We start from the raw sequence: 21,776 nt of genomic DNA, 5'->3' as shown, positions 1-21,776 counted from the left end.
AATAACAGCCATTTACATAATAACGCTGCAAACGCTGCAAATAGATTCATTGTAAATGGTCTATTCTAGACATCATGGTGTTTGCTTTATTACAATGTCATGTAGAATGGAAATACAATAAGATGTTTTTCTCAGCGTTTTAGCTACTGTCCTCCCAGTAAACCCAAGCGTTGTCGTTTTCCACTATTATCATGCACATGAAACCGTCCTTAATATTAGGATGCTATATAAACGTACAATTATTTCAACCTTTGGTAATGGCCCCCTTTTTCGGTAACCAATCTTAAAAGAAAGATGTCCTGTTTGATTAGCACAGTGTTTTTTTTGTTGTGCACCACCACGGGCGCGCATTACCTCGTTATTAAATCGACCTTTTGTGGAATAAACGAAAAACATATGTGCTTTAATATATCTACAGAAGCCACATAAATAGCCCACAATAAAACAATGTTCATGACTGCGCATGCATAGACTACATGCGTGTGGCTCTTTTTTTTTTTTTTTTTACAAGTTTCTGGACCTGAGCTGTTAAACAGCTGTTATGGGATGAAATCGTCTGAACGTGTCATATCCGTCAGTATTACGTTAATGGATGGGCTTTTTATTGCTACACATGTCGATGGGTGCACTGCATATTTCATTATTATGCATCTTTGAAGAATCACTCTGGAGTCCACACTCACTGAACAGATTATTGGGGGTTGTCTCTGTCGACTTCAGTCTCAATATCAGTTTTTGGCTTATGTTATTTTTTCATCTCTGAAGCCTGACTCTTGCCTATATGAATAGCCACTGGCGTGAAATGTGTGTGTGTCTGTGTGCGTCTGTCTGTCTGTGTGTGTGTGTGTGTGTGTGTGTGTGTGTGTGGTGGGGGCGTTCTCGACTGACATCCTCAAACAATACGAGAAAGAGGAGTGCACGAATCCGCGCACCCAATGCTGGTCTCCTTCCCTGTAATAGTGAGCGTCAGCCATTCTTAAAAAACACATTTTGTAGCTTAGTGGACTGGACTGGAAGGGCGAGAGGAGGATAAACTGAGCGGACAAAGATGTAAATAAAAACAGTCGTCCCCCAACTGATCGAGGCGTTCTTCATCAGCGTTTTTGGATCAATCAGGCAGACAGTGGCTCCTTTTGATTAAACCCTAAATTGTCATTGGGCAGAGGTAATCATGTGACAGGCAATTCCGTCCAATTTCAACCTTGTCTCCATGAATTCAATAGTTTAATAGTAGCTCGGTCCCCATACGGCCGTAATCAGTGATATAGAATAAAAACACCACCAGGATATTTTTTAATGACTTTTTCTTTCTCGTCCTCACTGAGCCGCAACATTTATAAAAATACGCGTGCAAACTTTCCTCGGCTCTCAGGGAGCGGAGATGAATTACGAATTCGAGCGAGAGAGCGGTTTTATCAATAGTCAGCCGTCGCTTGCTGAGTGCCTGACATCTTTCCCCCCTGTCGCTGATTCATTTCAAAGTTCATCAATCAAGAGCTTGACGCTTTCACGCCCGACACTGATTCCTCCTCCCTTTGAGCAGACCATTCCTAGCTTGAATCCGGGCAGCCATCCGCGCCACGGCCGGCCCAGACACAGCCCCGACGGATGCAGCCCGCTGCCCACCGCCTCCTTACCCCCGGAGTACCCCTGGATGCGGGAAAAGAAAGCCTCCAAGAGGAACCACCTGCCGACCTCCACCGCAACCATATCCAATGGACCGGAGTGCTTTTCTCCAAAAGGTGGGTGATTTCAAAACACGGGCACTTTACTGCAAAAGTGATTACTATCTGTTGCTAAATTTGACATCAGTAACATACGCAGGCCCTTCCTAAAAAACAAACAGGCGAGATACGTTTTATTGCGATATGTTTGTGGTTATTGCTTTGCTGTGATTGTGGATGAAGCAAGAAAAAAAACCAGTTTGGGTAAAGTTTGGCGAGATGATTTATTCCCCAAGCCGTAGCAGAGTTTTGATGTGTGACAGTAATGAAGAGTGATGGAGTGCTGTTGCCGAGGAGGGCAGCTGGAGCATTCATTAGTGTCCCACACCAGCATGGACCTCACTGCTTTTAGTGCACCGTGTTTGCTTCACGCTCATGCTCGACGTTATTTTGTGTGTAAAACAATCCGATGAGTATCTCTATGCCCGAATGATTTTTGGGAGAGATGGTGAACAAGCTATAAGCTTGGGTCAGTGGCTCCAGCGGCCATTTTGCTGCAGCGTGTTGTGAGCTACTCTCTGGTGGTTTGTGATAGCCATAATGTTAGATTCAGTAGCAGCGGGGTTATGTAACTGTTGTGTCCTGCGTTTCTAATCCCATGCTACCGTGATGCTTATTTTCCAGGCTCGCCTGAGATCGAGAGTGGTGGGGGAGGAGGGGGCTCCCGTCGGCTGAGGACAGCGTATACCAACACACAGCTGCTGGAGCTGGAGAAGGAGTTCCACTTCAACAAGTATCTGTGCCGTCCGAGGAGAGTGGAAATAGCGGCCCTTCTGGACCTGACCGAGAGGCAGGTCAAAGTTTGGTTCCAAAACCGGCGCATGAAGCACAAGCGGCAGACCCAGAGCAAGGAGAACCACAACGGGGAAGGGAAAGGGCCGGGCGCCGAGGACGGCATCCACAGCGAGGAGGACGACGAGAGCCCCCTGTACGAGCGGAGCGGGGCCCTGCTGGAGAGAGATACCTGCTCCTTTCAGAATAACTCTCTGAGCTCCACACAGCAGCTCCACAATAGCGAGTCCATGAGCTTTGCTGCTGCGCCGCTGAACAGCAATGACAAAAATCTGAAACATTTTCCCAACCCGTCACCCACTGTTCCGGGCTGCATGTCAACAATGGGCCCAGGCTTGGCATCTGGCCCGGACAATGGCGACAGTCCCCCGGCCCTGGAGGTTTCTATACACGATTTTCAACCTTTCTCCTCGGATTCCTGCCTACAGCTCTCCGATGCTGCCTCGCCGAGCTTGTCAGAGTCTCTGGACAGCCCGGTGGACATTTCTGCGGACAGCTTCTATTTTTTCTCGGAGTCCCTAACTACAATCGACCTGCAGCATCTGAACTATTAACTGAAATCAATCACAAAAGCTTTCTTTTTTTTCCTTGGGACAATAAATATCAGGTTGTGATGGTATTAACTCTGCTGTTATTTGTATATTCGGCACATTTATTCTAATGATATTTGACTTGACGATTAATACAAGGTAAGGCTGAAATGAAATCACTGAAATAGCTATACTCACACGTGGCTTGTAATTTACATAACAAATTGTTCTCTTGGAATGATAATTATGAGTGTTTGTGAATAATTACACAATATTAGGCCTATGGAACCTGGTCATTTTATTTTTGTATAGCTTCCAATGTCTTGGATATTTTTGTTAGAATACAATTAACTTGCTACAATCCTTTTTTTTCTGGTGTTTTGAGTCGTTTCTTATTCTATTTACAGACTTCAATTTTCGCTTGAACTATTTATGGAGACATTATGCCAAATTAAAGAAGCAGGGCATGAAAAGATAGAGACGTTATGCAAATTCAACAACAGGTTGGTAATGAATACAAATCGTCTTGATTGCGTTGAGTTGTGAAAACACACATGATTGAAATTTTAATGTAGAATTTAATTTCAACAATGTTTTAAATAGTTACCTGAAACGTAAATTGTCTGTCTTTTTATATATAGCAGATCATTTTCGAATTTAAAACTTTGGTGAAAAAAACTTTCTAAATCAACTTTTTTTGATATGGCAAAATTACTTTTAAATGTCTGCTAATTAGCCGTTTATCAACTAATACTTGATGCAAAAAGTAGCATTTGTTTTGCTGAAAAATTTCCCCCAGATTTACACAGACATGTTGCCACTAAATTTAAAGCTCCTTCGAAACCCTACTGCAGATTATTTTTATTTTCACCTTTAAACTTCATACTTTGGAGAGTAAACGCAAACACGCCAGCGCGGATCTTAACATGACAGGGCTCTTAACATTGTGTGCATGATGCAGGCGAATACCCGAGCCATGTTTGCCTTCAGGAGCTCATAAATCACTCCGTGGCATGAATGAGACGGACATTAAGAAGACCAAGTGTGGCGTAATGTGCACAAATAAAACCTCACTTACATTTTCATACGGGACTCCCCCAATTCCTGTGCTAGAAAGAGACTGAATCTCCGCATGCGTTTGGCAATAACTCATTTTTATAGCTTCTTTAAACACGGCTGTGGCTCGGGGACAGCGGCAGCATGCAGTAGCAGGCTGATGAGGTTATGAGGCTGCACACTTACCCCGCGTATAGCTCAAACTCAAAACAGACTACTTTTCGACAGAGATGTTGTTCATCAGAGACACATTTACTGAAATTAGCCGTGGAGGGAGTATTTAAGCAATATTTGACTTATTTTATCAGTAGAGCTTGTGCATTTTACGGGGGATTATTTTTTAAACATTATTTGGAGCAGTTCCGTTTAAATAGGAAGTCTGGAGTTCAATATAAGGATTATGAATGGTCTTGCTCTAATGTATTGCACTTGAGTTGACTTATGGGAATCAGTTATTAGCTCATGCACAGCTTCACTCAATAGGTTTTTCCACTTCAACAGCTTTATGTGTAAGAACAGCAAAAACAACCACCAGTTGCGACGGCGGCATGTACGGATCGATCCAGAAACTCATACACAAACTGGGTGTTCAGCGGCGGTTTATCGAATAATCCGGAAGCCATAAAAAGCCAATCGACTGGTTTAACATAAGTCTACTGGGTAACTCGAGTATGTGTGTGTTTAGGGAGGGGGTATGGTGAAAGGGGGGGGGGGGGGCGGCAGATCCTCTGCACTGCACTCCAGCAACCAGTGACTTACCACGGGGCCAGCATAACCAAATCATTCCGAGACAGCGCGCCTTTTCTGCTCACATGTGTTCACACAAAGAGCCAAGAAAGCTCCAAGGCCTGGCGAAGTTTTCACAGGCAGACAAGGCAGGATCTCCTGCGCCCACTCACTACTGTTGCAGAGGCAGCTGGGAAGACAGAGAGGAGGGAGGAGGGGGGTAGTATTGACCCCACTGCGCTTTTTTTCACTGGTGGGAAGTTTGCATTATACCTTCTCACTTTCTTTAATGTGCCATGAGTTTTGAAGCAGCTGAAACCCGTTTTGTATGAATTTGAAAAGTGGGCCATTTCTATTTAGGCTGCTTATATTTAATCTTGTTCACATCTAAATCCAAAAGCAGTGCCAAAATAAGTTTTCCGTTCCTTTACTGAAGTAAAAGCAGGACTAACACTCCGATACCAGGGAAAGACATTTTCAAAACTGTACTTAAGTAGAATACTTTTTGGCAGGTTATCATAAGGCAGAATGCCCACTGCCAGTGTTGCCGAATCACATCACTATATTATCAAGTTATTATTACTGAAAACGCAGCTCCATTTAAATACTGCAGCTGGTCAGGGTGCTTCTAAATTTAATTTATTTGCAGTCCTGTTCTGTACTGAGTTCAGCCTAAATGTTCTATCTATCTATCTATCTATCTATCTATCTATCTATCTATCTATCTATCTATCTATCTATCTATCTATCTATCTATCTATCTATCTATCTATCTATCTATCTATCTATCTATCTATCTATCTATCTATCTATCTATCTATCTATCTATCTATCTATCTATCTATCTATCTATCTATCTATCTATCTATCTATCTATCTATCTATCTATCTATCTATCTATCTATCTATCTATCTATCTATCTATCTATCTATCTATCTATCTATCTATCTATCTATCTATCTATCTATCTATCTATCTATCTATCTATCTATCTATCTATCTATCTATCTATCTATCTATCTATCTATCTATCTATCTATCTATCTATCTATCCACACTTAAAATATTTGGGTGTTTAACTACAGACGACCATTGGGGGCGCTCATTCCTCCGCGTGATTATCTCCTCCCCCCTCCTTCCCTCCCCTCTCCGTTCTTTTCCTTCCTCAGTGAGAGGTTGTCTCTGCACTCTGCTATCGCTACACTGCAGCTCTCCCACGCAACGCTCTGTCCTTTTTTTCAGCGCAGCTTTTCGCCATTAATTCCAAGCAATAAAGCAACAGCTTTATTTGATGAACTTAACAGGATAATCAGCCCACAGTCGCACCTCGGGCTGTATGTGCGCATTAGCTCTACATCGGGCCTCGCATTATCAGATCATTTGATCACTACACATTCATAATGAATACACGTGGGAGTGAAATGAGAGTAGATGGCAGACCCTATGACCCCGGGAGAGGAAAATTAATACTAAATCATCTTAATGTTTAATGGGTTTTCTTGTCGTTACTTCACCTGTGACCTCCCAGCAGTACTGAAACGCAACCAAACATTTCTAATGCGACCTTGATGGGGAGCAAAGTTATTAGAAAGCTCTCGTTGATTGAAATCGGGTACTTTTTGCCTGTCAGGAGAGAGACCTTACTGCCTCTCCCTCATTGTCACACTGTGAACATATTTGCTGAGCAAATCCCACACGGTGTTAAAGCGTGAAACACTTCGCATTGGAATGGGACACTAATGGCGCACATAGCCTGTGGCAGTGGCAGACACACTGAGCTATCCATCCATCGAGGAGAGAATGACACCATTATACATATGACATCACGGCTGTTACGCGCGGGCGGATACAGACACGCAATGAGGGCACAAGCACAACCGCAAGTGCGCATACGCATCAACACATACACGTATTCTCCTCTCTATTCCAAAAATACCGTACCTGAGGTCAGAGTGCTAGGTCGTCCTCATGGAGAGGTTGCAGAGGGTGAAGCGTTAATCTTTCCCCGGGCGGGAGAGCGCGCAGCGGGGGTTAGAAGACGCCGAGTTTGCCGTTCACCGCTGTTAATGCGACCCTGGAGCTGTCCACCACCGTCTGCCTCCCAGCTCATTGTTTGCACGGCCAATACATTAGTGGCGACGCGCGTCACCTTGATCGACGAGCGCCTGGAATTTAAATAGCCACTCAAACACCAATCTGTCACCGGCTAAGGGGATAAGCACAAGTACCTCACTGGCTGACCCGGGCCCACGTGACAGCACCCGTTCATTGATATCGGCCCGTGCGCCCCCCCCCCCCCCCCCTCCTCTGATAAGGACACAGTATAGGTAAAGGTTGGCACGGTCACTTGGGGTAAGAGGGGAGAGAGGAATAGATCAGAGGGTGTCTGTAGAGCGGACGGTCCCTCGGTCCCATAGAACAATGCTATAATGAGCAGCTTCTTAGACTACTCGGTGATGAGCGGAGAAGGTGGCTCATGCTCTGTCAGGGCTTACCACTCGGACCACGGGATTACAACTTTCCAGTCCTGTGCAGTCACTGTCAACAATTGCGGGACTGATGATCGCTTCATGGGGAGCAAGGCTTCCCCTGACGGCATATCTCATCAGCCGGGGTCATACCAGTCGAATGCGAGCTCTCTGGGTCTCGCCTATGGAGCCCATCCGGCCTGCAGCTCCAGCTATGGACCCCAAAGTTTCTGTGCAACTTATAACCATTACGCGCTCAACCAGGAAGTAGACTCCTCAGCGGGATTCCCCCAGTGCGGCCCACTGATGTACTCGGGTAACATTTCCTCCTCCATGGTCTCTCAGCATCGCCAAGGTTACAGTGCCGCCCCCTTGGGTCAACTGCAGTATGCCCATGCTGCCTACGGCGGCGGGCACGAGCAAGCAGCCCCTTTTCCTGGGTGCTCAAACCCGCTGTCACCACTGCACGCAGCTCACCTCGACGCTTGTTGTTCACCTTTGTCTGAGGGCGCAGCTTCTGCACAGACTTTCGACTGGATGAAAGTCAAGAGAAACCCTCCAAAAACAGGTGCGTGCCAATGTGCCACTGTCAAAAATGTATGTCTAAAACATTGGCTTACAAGTGATCCAAGCTCTTTAAATGGAAGTGATGTCAGACAATGTTGGGAGATATTTTTGTGTGGGACACACTGGAAAATAAGCACATTTAAAGCCACGTTGTGGAGTTAAAATTGTATACTTTATTGACATTTGGTGATTGCGTTGTTTATGCTATCCTATAGGAAAAGACAGAAAGCTGGAAATAACTTGTAGGCCTATTGTACAATGAAGTTTCACAGATGCTGTATTTTAGTGGTATTTCAGACACAAACAGTTAATAGTCTAATAACTCATAAGTGTGAGCAGACAACATGTAACTTTTTTTTCTCCAATTTCACGGAGATTTGTTTCTCTCTCTGCAGGCAGGTCTGGGGAGTACGGTTATGGACTTCAGCCGAACACGGTCCGAACCAACTTCACCACCAAGCAGCTGACGGAGCTGGAAAAGGAGTTCCACTTCAACAAGTACCTGACCCGCGCGCGGCGCGTTGAGATCGCAGCCGCGCTGCAGCTGAATGAGACTCAGGTGAAAATCTGGTTCCAGAACCGCAGGATGAAGCAGAAGAAGAGAGAGAAAGAGGGGCTGCTGCCGACCAAAGCGCCGTCCTCAGACCCGGGAGAAAGCAGTCAAGAGAAAATGGATGATGGAGCATCAGAGAAGTCTATCTCACCCCCCTCTACTCCGTCTCCCACATCCTCCACGGTGTCTGATCCTTACTCCTCCAACTGAGAACCAACTGCCCCCTTACCTATCCGGGCCACATGGCGGCCTGTATATACCAAAGCTCATCGCCAGTGTATCAAAGACAGAATCCTGTTGATGGATGACAAATGTGTACATTTAGGAAGGATCAATGCACTATGTGAAGCTTTGGACAATAATATGGAGTTATAGATTTGTTTTATATTGTGTATTGTTTTCGGAAGAACGATGACGTTGCTGTCCAAACAAATCGGGCGATGGTTGAAAATGTGTCCACTTTCTTTTGAAATTTGACGTTAAATACGCGTTTCACCACGACTATGATGGTGAAAAAGATATCCAGCTCCTTCCTCACACCTGCTCCTGACCAGTGCGGCTGGATGTGCCAATGTAAAGTCACAAAGCTGCCCAGACAAACAAATACCTCAAATGTGCCAAAGTTGTGGGTGATTGAACCGGATGTGGTCAAGCATCACACAATCAAATAGATGACCTAGTTTATTAATCGTTATAGCGTACCTCCTTAATCACTGTCACCTCTGTGTTTAAGGCCTGTGTGTTTGAATGTATATTTTGTGAGAATCGCATGATGCGTAATGCGTATTATTAGCGGGGCGCTGAGTTTTATCAGTTGGGGAACTGGTCATGTAAGGCCATGTATGTTCCAGGCTTTTATCTGTTGTCTGTTTAATCCAGTGGAGCACATACAATATGTTGTGTCCAGAGAGACGTTTACGTGTCAATCATGTGTATTAAAGTGCGTTTACCTCTAAAAAACGATTAGTCTGTGTCATTGCTAAGAGGAGAGACAGTTAGAGAGGCTTTTTTTTAGTATTTCAAAGCAAGTCTTCCATCTAAATCCGCCAATCAGACATTTATTTCAGCTCCACAGACACAAAAAGGAATCACTGTCCATTTTCCCTTCGTTTGAGAAGCTGCATTCGTCTCTTTTACGCACCACAGATTCTCTCAATGTATGCGGTCGTGCGCGCTCCCGTCCCCGGGGTAAAGAGTTATTGGCATAACAAAGGCATGTTTATCCACGGAGGAGATGAGAGCGCGGATGGCATCGTCATTTGTGATGACAACCTTATCGAGCTGTTGGCTTATTGAGGGGACAAAAAAAGAAACTATTGATTAAAACATCGAGGTTAGGCTATCGACAAGGATGGGGCCCCACTGGCCCTGTCAGCGTTAACTCCTCAGTTCTCCAAGTCACAAGGAGGTGTCATCTTCCCCACCGGATGACAAGATGAACAGTGAAAACTTGCAGCACTGCATGTAGCACAGTGAGCTACACATATTTGCCTTTACAAGTATTCCAGGTTCTATATTTACGCCTGCTTTGTTAATCTGCTGTTTAAAGATATATGCATTTTGAATGAATAATGGTCATATTGACTCACATTCAAAGTTGAATAACTTTTATTAATATTCATTGTTAAAAATCAAACACGTGCGTCTAAACTGTATTTCAGAACATTTAGTTTAGTTTTAGCTTTACTGGCATTTTTTCAAGATAGTCTGCATCCTCTGTCCAGTTTCCATACAACAGTTTCCTGATTCTTTTTCTTAAAAAATAAAAAACCGCCCAAAGCGCCATGATTAATGACAAATGTTCACCTAGGACCTGCAGAGCCTGCTCTATTGGTGCTGCGGAGACCTAAGGCTGCAGCACAGGCTGCACAGTCTAATTCAGCAACAGCAAACATAATAAGTTATGTAGCCAACCTATTTTTGAATTATCTCACATCGTTTTATTTTTTGGATATGTTGTTAATGCGTTGTATCAGGTGTTTTTCCGACATTCAGGACAGGGTTTGCTCTGTATGGAACACGTGAAAATGTTAGTTTGGTAACTTCAGACCCCCTTATTTTGTTGAGAGGAGTTGTTTCGGTACAAATAGTAAAGTACAGACGTGTTGCTCAAGGGGCCTGTTTGTTTTTCTCAGGTCAAGATGAGAATGACGTGAAACATTATCTCTTTTATATCCTGGGAAAAAAAGATAAAAAGTAAAAAGGAAGTATGCAAAATATGCAAAGACTATTATTTGAACATGAGGTCTGCATTTTAATCTAACGTTGATGCAATATACATTTCTAAATGTTTAGTTTTATAAATATGATATAAAGAATACGTGTCCATTTTAAAGCAAATGGGACAGACTTGTGTTGCTGCGCCCTATTTTATAAATCATTTTGATTTTTTTTGTTAAATCATTTAACATATTTTAAAATTATATGGATATTGAGAAGTTTCGAATGATAGGCGGATGAGAGCACATGGATTAGATATATCGAAATGTTATTGTCACATATTTAAACAAAGGAATACACATTCCAATGCTAATATAGACAGATTTAAAAGTCTGTCAATTGTTAAAATGTTAACTTATGACGGCCAGAACTCCGTAAATGTTCTTGACAAATGATTACTTCTCAAAACTCATCCACAAATGTTAGAAATACCAAGAAATATTTATTTCCACTTTATCTACATATTTATGTATGCCAACGACTTTGTTAAGGACCCTCGAGAATTATGATTTTTACATTTTTCCTTTTAATCAGCAGCCACATTTATATCACATTTACACCGTGATTCCTCTAAATCTAAACATCTGGTGTTCTATCTTGCTTGCAATTACAAATCCCCCTTTGTGCAACAGGGACTGACAACATTTTGGCACATAGTTACTCATTTGGACACAGATTCTAATTTCTGATTTATTCTGTGTGTACGTGTTTGTGTGTGTCCAAACCTGAGAACTTAAACTTCAACAAAATAGAAGTTGAAGAGTAAGATGATAAAGAAAGTTGATTTATTCTCGCATATTTTAAATAGTTATTATCTATTTTTTTGTGGATTTTAGGATAAAAATAAACGGTGAAATGAATGCATGTGTTCCTGACACACCAACATCTCCTCAAAGACCTTTGGGTGTTCCCGGTTCTCCTTCCAGGATCATGTGCGCTATGCAGGAGCCACACAGAGTAGATTAAAACGCAGCTGACCCTCAAAAGAAACCACGGGGTCAATCCTCGGTCACAGTTTGAGTTTGTTGTCGCAGCACCTCCCACACCTAAACAACAGTTAACAGACCACACTGGGCAAACAAGCGCCTCAACAACGCAGTCACAGTCCAGCTCCGACGGCCTGTTTTACCAAAACACCATCAGACTCCATGCTAAATGCAAGAAATTACCTCAGAGAAGAAGATCTATCCGGACGTTTTACTTCTCCGACAACCAGAATCTCGCCCCGCGCGGCTTATGTTTCCCATTAGAGCCCTCGGATAAACACAGGGACGGTGACAGATGTTTGACGAAAATCATTAAGGTTTTGTCAAGGAGGAATCGACGTTTAACACTTTGGATTTAAGGAAAAGACGCAGAAACTATTTGGATATTTAATTTGCGCGTCCTTGATTTGACCCAAAATATACTTGCGCCTTGTGCCAAACAGGCATTTGTGCCATGGAAATTATTTGGATATAATATATGAAAAAAAATATTACTTTTTGATTTTGGTGAAATAAGTAAGCCCTTATAATAATCATATAGCAACGGAAAGAAAGTGCTGTCCATTTGGCATTGCGTTGAACAGTGCATCTCTTTTAATCTAAATATGAATTAGCATATTTCCCTGAAGATCTCGGGAAATACACAACTATTCTGAAACTTTGTAATACAATTTACCAATGATGTTAATCAATTGAAGATTTCATCTCAGACATATGTTTTATATACAACAAATATAATTTCGGATAACCCAACAAGAGAAAAAGTCACCACAAAGCCGAATATAGAAACATTGTTTCTTTAAAATATCAACTTGTAAATATAAGAACATTGTGTTCTGGAGGAAAAACTTTACAGTTTTTACTCATTCTTACATAATATTTAAGCAAATGCGACCTGAAATAGATATTTAAAGGGTTGTTTTCATTTTACAAATAATTCCAGTATCACGAGGAAATGCAATTCCCCACTATTTAGAAATAAATTGATCTCGGGTTTCTATGATAATAATTTTGATGGGCTTCTAATTTACCACTAAATGATGTGTCATCAAAATAATCTTTTAATCGTGATTTCTCACTGTATTTTGGAGAATTTCGGGAAGCATTGCACCTCAAGCCTTTGTGCTCAGAACCTGCTGTGAAGAACACGCTTTTCAAAGGGTGCTGCAAATTGATTGAAGTTTCCTGTCTGCGACTGAATGACAAACATTTTATTTTATGTGTTCGTTAAGACTGAATTGAAGCAGTAAAAGACCAAAAATCTTGTCATTTGTTTCTTTATCTGCAGCAGTATCGGTGGACACAGAAAGACAATTTGTGAGACACGTAAAGGAAGCAGGGTTGACAACAACACTTACAGTCGGCCACCTGACAGTGCAGGTATTCATCGCAAATACACACTTTCACACACAGTCACAAGATATTTGAGGTCGTTCATATAAGTGCAAAGTTGCTCAAGGATGCTAAGGTCAGGGATGAGTTTGCACGTGCATACACGGGGTCTAGCATGCACACGCACACGCACACACACACACACACACACACACACACACACACACACACACACACACACACACACACACACACACACACACACAGAGGAAATACATTAAAAGGATTTCACCCCTGGATTGTCAAACTATTTCTGCCTAACCTTGTTGATTACATTTTCTTATTTTTCTTAGACGCTTCATTTTTTGTTTGTGTGTGATTATGTGTGTAAAAGACAGAACAAAATCCCCATAAAGTTCATAGAGAATTCGCAAGATAGAAAAAAATAAAAGGATTTAGTCTCAAACGGAAACACATTTACAGACAAAGGGAAATTCAGAAGACCTTGTCGTTTTACCACCGATGGTAAATATCAATTTGACATTGCCATCAAACCTTTTGAGGGCATTTTTCTGTTGTAATGTAGAAAATAGGTGTCCTTATGAGCATTATGAAAATGAAGGTACAGCGATATCAACAAAAATAATTAGTGTGTTGAGGCCTCTGATCAGATTGTGCTTCTACACGTAGATCTTAGTTGTGGTTTGTTTATAGTCAGCTATGGTGCCCTCGACACACACACACACACACACACACACAGCTGGGCATGGTAAAAACCAAAACAAGAAAGTGAGACAGACACTCTAGTTGTAATCACACAACAGCAGATAGAAAGTGCTGGAAGCCCAGAGAGACAGAGAGGCAGACAGACAGAAGTCACTCATCAGGGTAGTCGGGGTATTGGCACATCTGCACCCATTGACCACTCCCCCGTTGTGATTGGCAGCCAAAATGAATTCCTCCATCGACAGATGTGCGTCTCCAGGTGCCGATAAAGGGACAGAGCCGATAGAGGGATTGACAGTATGATGGAGGAAGAGAAGACGGGGAAAGAGAGGAGAGATGACATCATGTGGTCAGTTTTCTGTGTATATATGTGATGAAACAGTGACTGAAACAGTGGAGCTTTGCTGAGGTGTTTAGAATGAGGAAAGGCAGAGAATTGAGGTGGTAGGTTAGAGGTTGACTGTAGCGCTGCACGTCCACAGCAGAACTCACCTCAAAGACTTGTCCACAGTTTTCTGTAAGCTCCTTTTGTCTGTTTAAGCAGTCCTACTTGGCCAAATGGAGTGACTCAAAGTGAACAGAGGAGAGAGCACAGCCGAGATGCTGTAGCAGGTCTGAGGCCCGGATGAGGAGAGAGGACTGGCAGGAGGGCAGTGGTCTGGAGACAGAGGTCCATCCATCATGTCCTAACCTCAGCTTGACCCCAGTATGGCAGCCAATGAGGCGCCCTCAGTCTCTAAAGAAAGCCCCCCACCACACACACACACATAGACAACCATACACACTTACCTACTCACACACACACACACGAGATCGGGTGACGCTGAGTGGAGTCTGGATGCTCTTTGTGCTTGCGATTGTCGCTTCCCAGAATCCTTTGTTTCTTACGTGACTAATGTGAGTATCAACACCTGACAGACAGGCTGTTCATCCCATGTTTCTCTTGCTCTCGCTCTTTTCAGCACACACACACACACACACACACACACACACACACACACACACACACACACACACACACACACCAGACAGGAACATCCTGGCTGAAAAGATGCGTAGGTCCGAATAGCTATACATGTATAAGACAGGCCTGGATCGGAGACACTACAAATATTTGTGACTTCTGCAAAATACAGTCAAAATAGCTCCAATTCAATATTGCAATTGTACAAAAGAGAAATACTGTTCTGTTCGACCCGTGTTTTATCTACATGTGGGCTCTTTCGAGGCTATTTTCAAGGCTTAAGGTTGATTGAAATCTTTGGTTTTCTAAGAATTTGCCTACTGTATCTCAAACTGAATTACATTGTATTACTAATTACTCAACAGTTAAACAAGTCACTTGCATTGCTTGGTAGCATTACTTTTGTAATGCAGCACAGCTCCATCAAAGCTGTCTTTTAACACCCACACGTCACATTTTTGTATTTAACAAGTCTACAATTAGAAAACAGCTTAGTTTAGCTTAGCCCCAGTGACTGAGCACATGCAGCAATCCAGAGAAGTTTTCTCAACTGAAGGCTCAATGGAAAGAAAGGCTAAACTATCGAAAGTTGGCGAGCAGCTATAAGAAGACACAACTAAATGAAATGGAACTAAATAGAGGATAGCTTTTGAGTTGACAGGAGCCACATTTAGGCACATTCTGCGCCAAACTAACCCAACCAGCAGTTTCTCTGATGAGAAATTTTAGCAAACTCCTGTTAAAAAAGCAACTAGTCCACCTCCAAATTGTCAAAGTAACTGAGCAATACTGGGATTGGTAACTGTTGTATAATTAATTTATATATAACTACATTGTAATTCAATTAGTGTAATGCTGCCCAACACTGGTCTACAGTATGTGATGTTAACCACCCAGGTGACCCATTTGTCACAGTGCATGTAAATCTAGAACACAAATAATGAATTCACAAATTCAATTACTAAGTATAATGATAACAGACTTAGCCCTCTTTGGCAAATAATAGAAAACATTGTGCATATATCTTCCATTGTCGAGTGTTTTGTCCCCGGAGATGATACAGTTCTGTGTTCAGTACCGCAGTGTGCCTTAAAGATCATGACTCTAGAAAGTAACCTCTAAAAATCTTTCCCTTGTCAGGCAAAGACGATAAAACACCAGTCGCTCTGTACTGTATATATACTGTGGTTTTTCATACACAGTTGTGCCTTTTGCTTGTTGTTGAGCCAAAGAAATGCGAGACACACAAAGCTCAAACACAATCCCAAACCCTAAAACTGCATAGCCAGCAACACACCCGACAGCTTTGAGTGGTAGTCAATAAGCAAGTACAGCCCGAGCCAAGCCTTTGATATCAAGGACCTGAGCCTTTGGTCTCATGATTAACTAGACAGGTGAAGTAACACGTGTTAAAATGGCCTCAAGGAGATAGTTGCAAAAATATGACAGAAAGAAACACACAACCACTACTTGCACACAAACACACAGAGCTCCGGGGCAGAAGAGAGGTTTCAACACCTCAGATTAAACATCTCCATGTCAGGGAGAATTTGGAGAGAGTGCGAGCGTTGGACTCTGCTCGGAGCGACGTGCAGCAATCTCGGGATGTTTGAGCTCACCTGACACCCTTTTACTGGTGAGCTACCTGTCAGTCCGCCCCAAAGGAAGAGCAATGGTGCTCACGTGCCTTGTGACAGAAAACCATAGAAACACAATCTGGGAGGGATTAGGGAGCAATTAGTGCGTTAACTGACACAAGCGCTCAACCTCTTTGATGATTGCTGTCAGGAGTTAGCACACCAGGTAACATCAAGAAATTGAGATTATTTTCAGAAAAATTTGACACAGTTGTAGCACTTGACAAGATTTCCCCTTCTGCCAGTAGTTTGACTGACGTGTTTGAGCACTTCTTATTTTATTAGCACTGATTGAAATTAACATAATTTCAACATTTGTTATACCATAACGTCAACTCATTTTACGAGTGTTTTGATGCCAGAAATTACACACGCACACACACAGCTGTAAAGCTGGATGGTAAAACAGGCAGAGTTAATACAGCAGCTTGTTATTGTAAAGAATGACAGAGATGTTTCAGTGACAGATGTTAAGCTTAGTGTAACTCTAAGCCACTCGTTTGTACACACCCTGGAGCGCATCACACTGTGGGAGTCTGAGAGGCAGAGTGAAACTATGCACTGATAGGCTGCCTTTCCCCTTTGGGCAAGGAGCATTCTAGATTTTAATCTCACAACATTCGTAACAGTAAACTGAGCAAGACAAATTGAATCCGAGTCAAATCTGTGAGATACTGTATGTTTATGGTTGTGTCAACAAAAAAGTCAAATAAATCAAATAAAGTGGAAGTCTTCCCAGTTTCTTGTTTCGTTTTTGTATTCCAGTCAGGTTCCTGCACTGTTCTTTTCACAGCTTGATTTATGAAAGGCTATGATGATCATAAAACAGGCCTTTACACACCATGCACGTGGTGAATAAACAACACAAACATGTGAAATACTCAACTGCGAATATCATATGGCTCTGGCTTTTATTGTGAAAGGTAAGAAAGGATAGAATGGATCTGCCATGCACTGCTTTTGTCAAGGTTGAAAGGGTCATTGCCTTATTGTGAATCCCACTGCACTTCTTTGTAAGACCCGCCCTGCAGAGCTGGTTGAGGCAGAGATGATTGGTTAAGCTTAGGCATTGACCTCTAGTAGTAATCAGGATTGCCCATTGGTTAGGGGGTAGGACCCAAACAAATTAGATTACCAGTACCTCGGCAAACACGGACGCATGACAATTCTGTGACAAATTACACAGTGTGTGACTTTTTTCCAGCACATTAAACTAAGATTATTTTTGCAACATATTAAACGTTTACTTTTTTCACGTACTACACTATGAGTTCTGTTTTAACAAACGTTTTAACGAAATACTATTTTGTGAATTTTTCGACATGACTATTTCATGATTTCTTTCCTAATTGTATACTATGACTTTATTCAACGTATATAATATGACCCATTTCTGACATAGGCCCTACTTTAAAAATATTTTGTATTACTTTGGTTGACTTACTATATTATGATGTTTTTACTTTTTTAGACTAAAAACACATTTTTTTATGACATCCTGAGACTCACTAAACTGACTTTTTTGACTTTCATTTTACTCTCTATATAATGAGTTTAATTTTACAGACTGTTATGTGAACTGGTTTAGCTCACCTGGTAGAGCTTGTGCCATATACAATTAAGTTATGTCGCAATGTTCGTGTTCAATAGTGGTTTAAGCTTTTTTTTTAAATTCATGATTCTTTTCGACGTACTATACTATGACTTTTTTTCAACATACTTGGTTTTTTTATGACTTTTTTGACATGAAATACAATGAATTGTTGTGGACAAATACGATGACTTTTTAAAAAACATATCATGCTTGGACCCAGAACTATTACATTTTGACAGAGCGCTTCTATTTTAACCGGTGCAGCTTTTCCAGCCTTTACGGCACTTGTTCAGCGGTGAAACACACCGACCAATGCGTTGTAAATCACATCACGTGATACCGCTCAGCCAATGAAATATGGGTATTCTGACAAGTTTCCTGACTCGAGTGAGATGTTCACACACGGGGGAGAGACAAGGAAAAAATGTATTCATTTAACAAACAGGAGCCTCAGTAGCATGTGGAAGAACCATACAGAGCCACAACAGCCTGGCACCTCCTCCTCATGCTGGCCACACACTGCTGTGGGATGGCATCCCATTCTTCAGCCAACGTGGTTGTGTTGGTCACTCTGGCACGAACAGCATGCCCAAGCTGATCCCACAAGTGTTTAATGGGGTTGAGGTCAGGATTGCTGCCAGGCCATTCCATCCTCTCCACTCCCAAATTCTGGAGGTATAGTCTCTGATAAACCCCGCTCTGTGGAGGCAAGTGTTGTCATCTTGGAGGATAGAGTTCGGTCCCAGACTGGTGTATGGTTCTGTGTACGGTTCTTCCACACACTACTTAGGCTCCTGTTTGTTAAATGAATACATTTATTAAATTGCCAATATGCCTCGTTTATTTAGACTTCAATCATCCAATCCACCAAACAAGAGTCAATGGCAGAATAAGCTGTTTGGCATTGGCAGAGAAGATTTGAATAATTTTTCATGTGCGTAATAAGATTTATTGCCAAGAAGCATTGTTACAACAAAGACATGATCTACCAAACACAAATTTCCTTATTTCTGTGCTAAGTCTATATATATATTTAAGAAGCCTAGTAACAACATCTCTGTGTCAACAACTGTCAAACCAAATAAAGAAAGTACACATTAATTATATTTTGACAATTATTCTCAGTTTTCACATTTAACTTTTTCAGGTTTCAGGTGATTAACACTGATTTAAACATAGTTCTCTTGTTGAAATGATAGTGCCCCCCTTGGTGGTTTGGGTTAGGGATAAGGGTTGGTTCAGGTTTAGGTATATCAGCCAATGTAAGCAGCAGACACATGTGCTTGAAGTTTGTACCCTGTGTCCATTGTATAAAAGTGTGTGTGTTGAAGCTAGTTGACCTCTCCCACACCAAATGCTCACCTGCAGACAGCTGGACAGTCACCCTCGTCAACACGCCCCTCCTCCCACTCCCCCTAGCTCGTTATCATTTGAGCTCCACAGAGACTCTTCTAATGACAGCGCTTGTCTATAATGTCGTCGTCACGGCTCGTGTACGTGTGTGTGCGTTACTCCGTGTGTGTGCGTTTGTGCACTCGTACGGGTGCATGTTTGCCCTGTAATGACAGCGGCTGTCTATAACGGCTCGTCCTGGCTGGGATCATTTGGTCCTTCTTCTCTCCCACGTCCGCTGTCCGATGTCACCCGTGTCCGGGTGGACGATGATGTGATCTTTAGTCCCCTCTGCGATCTATAGACTGGCATTTGGCTCAGGGAGCGTCCCCCGGCCCTGACATGCATGCTTAAGCTTGCCGATATCCCCCCCCCCCCCCCCCCCCCCTGCCGCCCTTACCTCCCCCAACAGGAAGTTAATGCCAGCCAGCGCAATACTCCGACAGGCAGCATTAGATACCGGAATGGCAGTTAGCCACTGAAGTTTGAGCCCCTCCAGGGAAAGTATAGACGATTTGTGTGTATGAATGAGTGTGTCGTGCAGTGTGTCTTTTGTTGATTAGTGGTTAGATGTCATGAACATTCGGTTTCATTTGTGCAGATTATTAAATAGCTTGTTCATTTTCATGAGTAGAATGCTACTTGTATTGAGGCAAACTTTTTGATGTATCTCACTCCCATTAAATGTAATTTTCTCTGCTTATAGTCCAGGTCAACCTCTTTTCAACTCGTTTTATAATATCCAGTTGTACATAAGCCTGATGTGAATACTCATCGCAGGCAGTCAGTAAGCCGATGAGGCAGCTACTTCAAAGATAAGCCTGAAAAAAAAAAAAATTTAGCAAGCATACACTGTAAGACATTTCAAGTCAGTTAAACTTGCAAATGAAAGTTCACCTGCTGCCTTGAAAATGCATGTTAACTCAACTTGAAGACTTTGATTCAACTTTGAAATGAAAGTTCATTAAGTTGATTTAACTGGAATGTTCTAGTTGTCTCAACATTACTGTTTAAGTTGTCAGAGTTTAATTAACTTTTTTTCACTTGTCTGAACTTGATACGGCGAGTTAAAACAAAGAATTGTTTTAAATTATCAGGTCAATAAAACGTTCCTTACCTCGTCAAACCAACACGCATTTCTACATTATTGTAGCTCAGTTTCAAGTTAAAATAACTTAACCACGTGAATACAACTTGCCATTTCAAGTTAAGAGGATTTAAATTCCAAATTGGTTTTAACTTACATTTAAAAGTTAAATTGACTGATAAAAAAAAAAAATCACCCACAATTCTGATAAAAACAATATAGCATTTATTTGAAGATAAGATACACAAGCTTTAACAGTGACAAATGTGAGACAATTACAAAAAGGTAAATCAAGCAGAAAAATGTTGCATACTAATACAGATTAAACATGCCATAACATCAATAGTTATGTTTTAGCAGCATTGCTGCAAATGGTAGCTAGTTGGGAAAGCAAATATGTAGATGGCTATTGTCAGTAAACTATTAGGCCAGATTGCTGGTTGACGCAAGGCGTTAACAGGTGTACCTCCAAAGACACAGCAAAGGTTTTGATTTATGGTCAAGCTTCCGATTTCTCTTGTTGATAGCACCACCACAAGATGGATGTATTGTAGGCAGACACGATGAGGCTGTATCGTGCCTTAAAGTTTATTGCCCACAGTAATTGTTTTTACATTCTTTCATTAACTTCAACAATTCCTCATACAATGGTAGAAACGTGGCATTAGCATGAAGTCTAAACTTCATCGAGAAATCCAAACAAAAGATGTAACAGGACTGAGCACTCTCATTATTTAAAGGGGAACGTCAGGAAAGTCAGCCATTAATTAATTCATTGTCTATATCTTCCATATGCCCCTGGACAGGGCACCAGTCTGTCACAAGGTTAATTGAAAGTGCAGTGCAAAATAACACATACATCAACACTTGGCCCTATAGACAATGTTGTTTGAATTAAAAAGAAAGAAGCTGATAGACTATCACTTTAAAGGAGATGAGTTCCTTTAAATGTGCTCATCGAGTTGCTTTTGAGGTCATGTGTTTGACCAGAAAGTCCCTATCTCGACCCATATGATCTTATTTTGTTCCGTTTATGAGTCATGTTTTCTATCTATAATGTAGGCTTGCATGCTCTTTGGTGTGCCATTAGGTATGTGTTCTGGATGGTGTGTCTGGTCCTGAGGGACTGGCTATGTCCACTCCTGCATTGATACCATCACACTCTCATCTGCATACCTGACAGCACAGACCTTTTTCTTCCTACTTCCAACCCCCTTTCCTCCATCTCTCTTTTGTCTTCTCTTTATTCACCTTTCCTGGATGTCCTGAATTCTCTCTCTCTCTCTCTCTCTCTCTCTCTGCGGGTCAATAATGTGTGTGTTGGGGATTCAGCGGTTGCAGTTTCTAGATAAACACCCTGTTAGCAGGATTATCCCTGTTGTCCTAACAATGTAAACCTGGGATTAGGCCTAACTGTCTAG

General features: G+C 42.0%; 2 protein-coding genes across 2 annotated transcripts; both read left to right on the top strand.

Annotated features, from left to right (window-relative positions):
* Positions 1–1,381: 1,381 nt before the first annotated feature.
* LOC306791492 (homeobox protein Hox-A2a) lies at positions 1,382–3,412 on the top strand (the record flags this gene model as incomplete). Its single annotated transcript, XM_079288245.1, has 2 exons — positions 1,382–1,742; positions 2,349–3,412. The coding sequence occupies 2 exons, from the start codon at positions 1,382–1,384 to the stop codon at positions 3,068–3,070; spliced, it is 1,083 nt and encodes a 360-aa protein (XP_079144371.1). The 3' UTR covers positions 3,071–3,412.
* A 3,846-nt stretch (positions 3,413–7,258) lies between these two features.
* Positions 7,259–8,627, top strand: hoxa1a (homeobox A1a; the record flags this gene model as incomplete). The annotated part of the gene is made up of 2 exons (XM_079287521.1): positions 7,259–7,869; positions 8,264–8,627. The coding sequence occupies 2 exons, from the start codon at positions 7,259–7,261 to the stop codon at positions 8,625–8,627; spliced, it is 975 nt and encodes a 324-aa protein (XP_079143647.1).
* Positions 8,628–21,776: the final 13,149 nt, after the last annotated feature.

This window comes from Melanostigma gelatinosum (assembly GCF_949748355.1).
Source record: "Melanostigma gelatinosum genome assembly, chromosome: 17".
Lineage (NCBI taxonomy): Eukaryota > Metazoa > Chordata > Actinopteri > Perciformes > Zoarcidae > Melanostigma > Melanostigma gelatinosum.
Note: the sequence above shows the minus strand (reverse complement) of the source record. Positions and strands in the feature narration are given on the sequence as shown.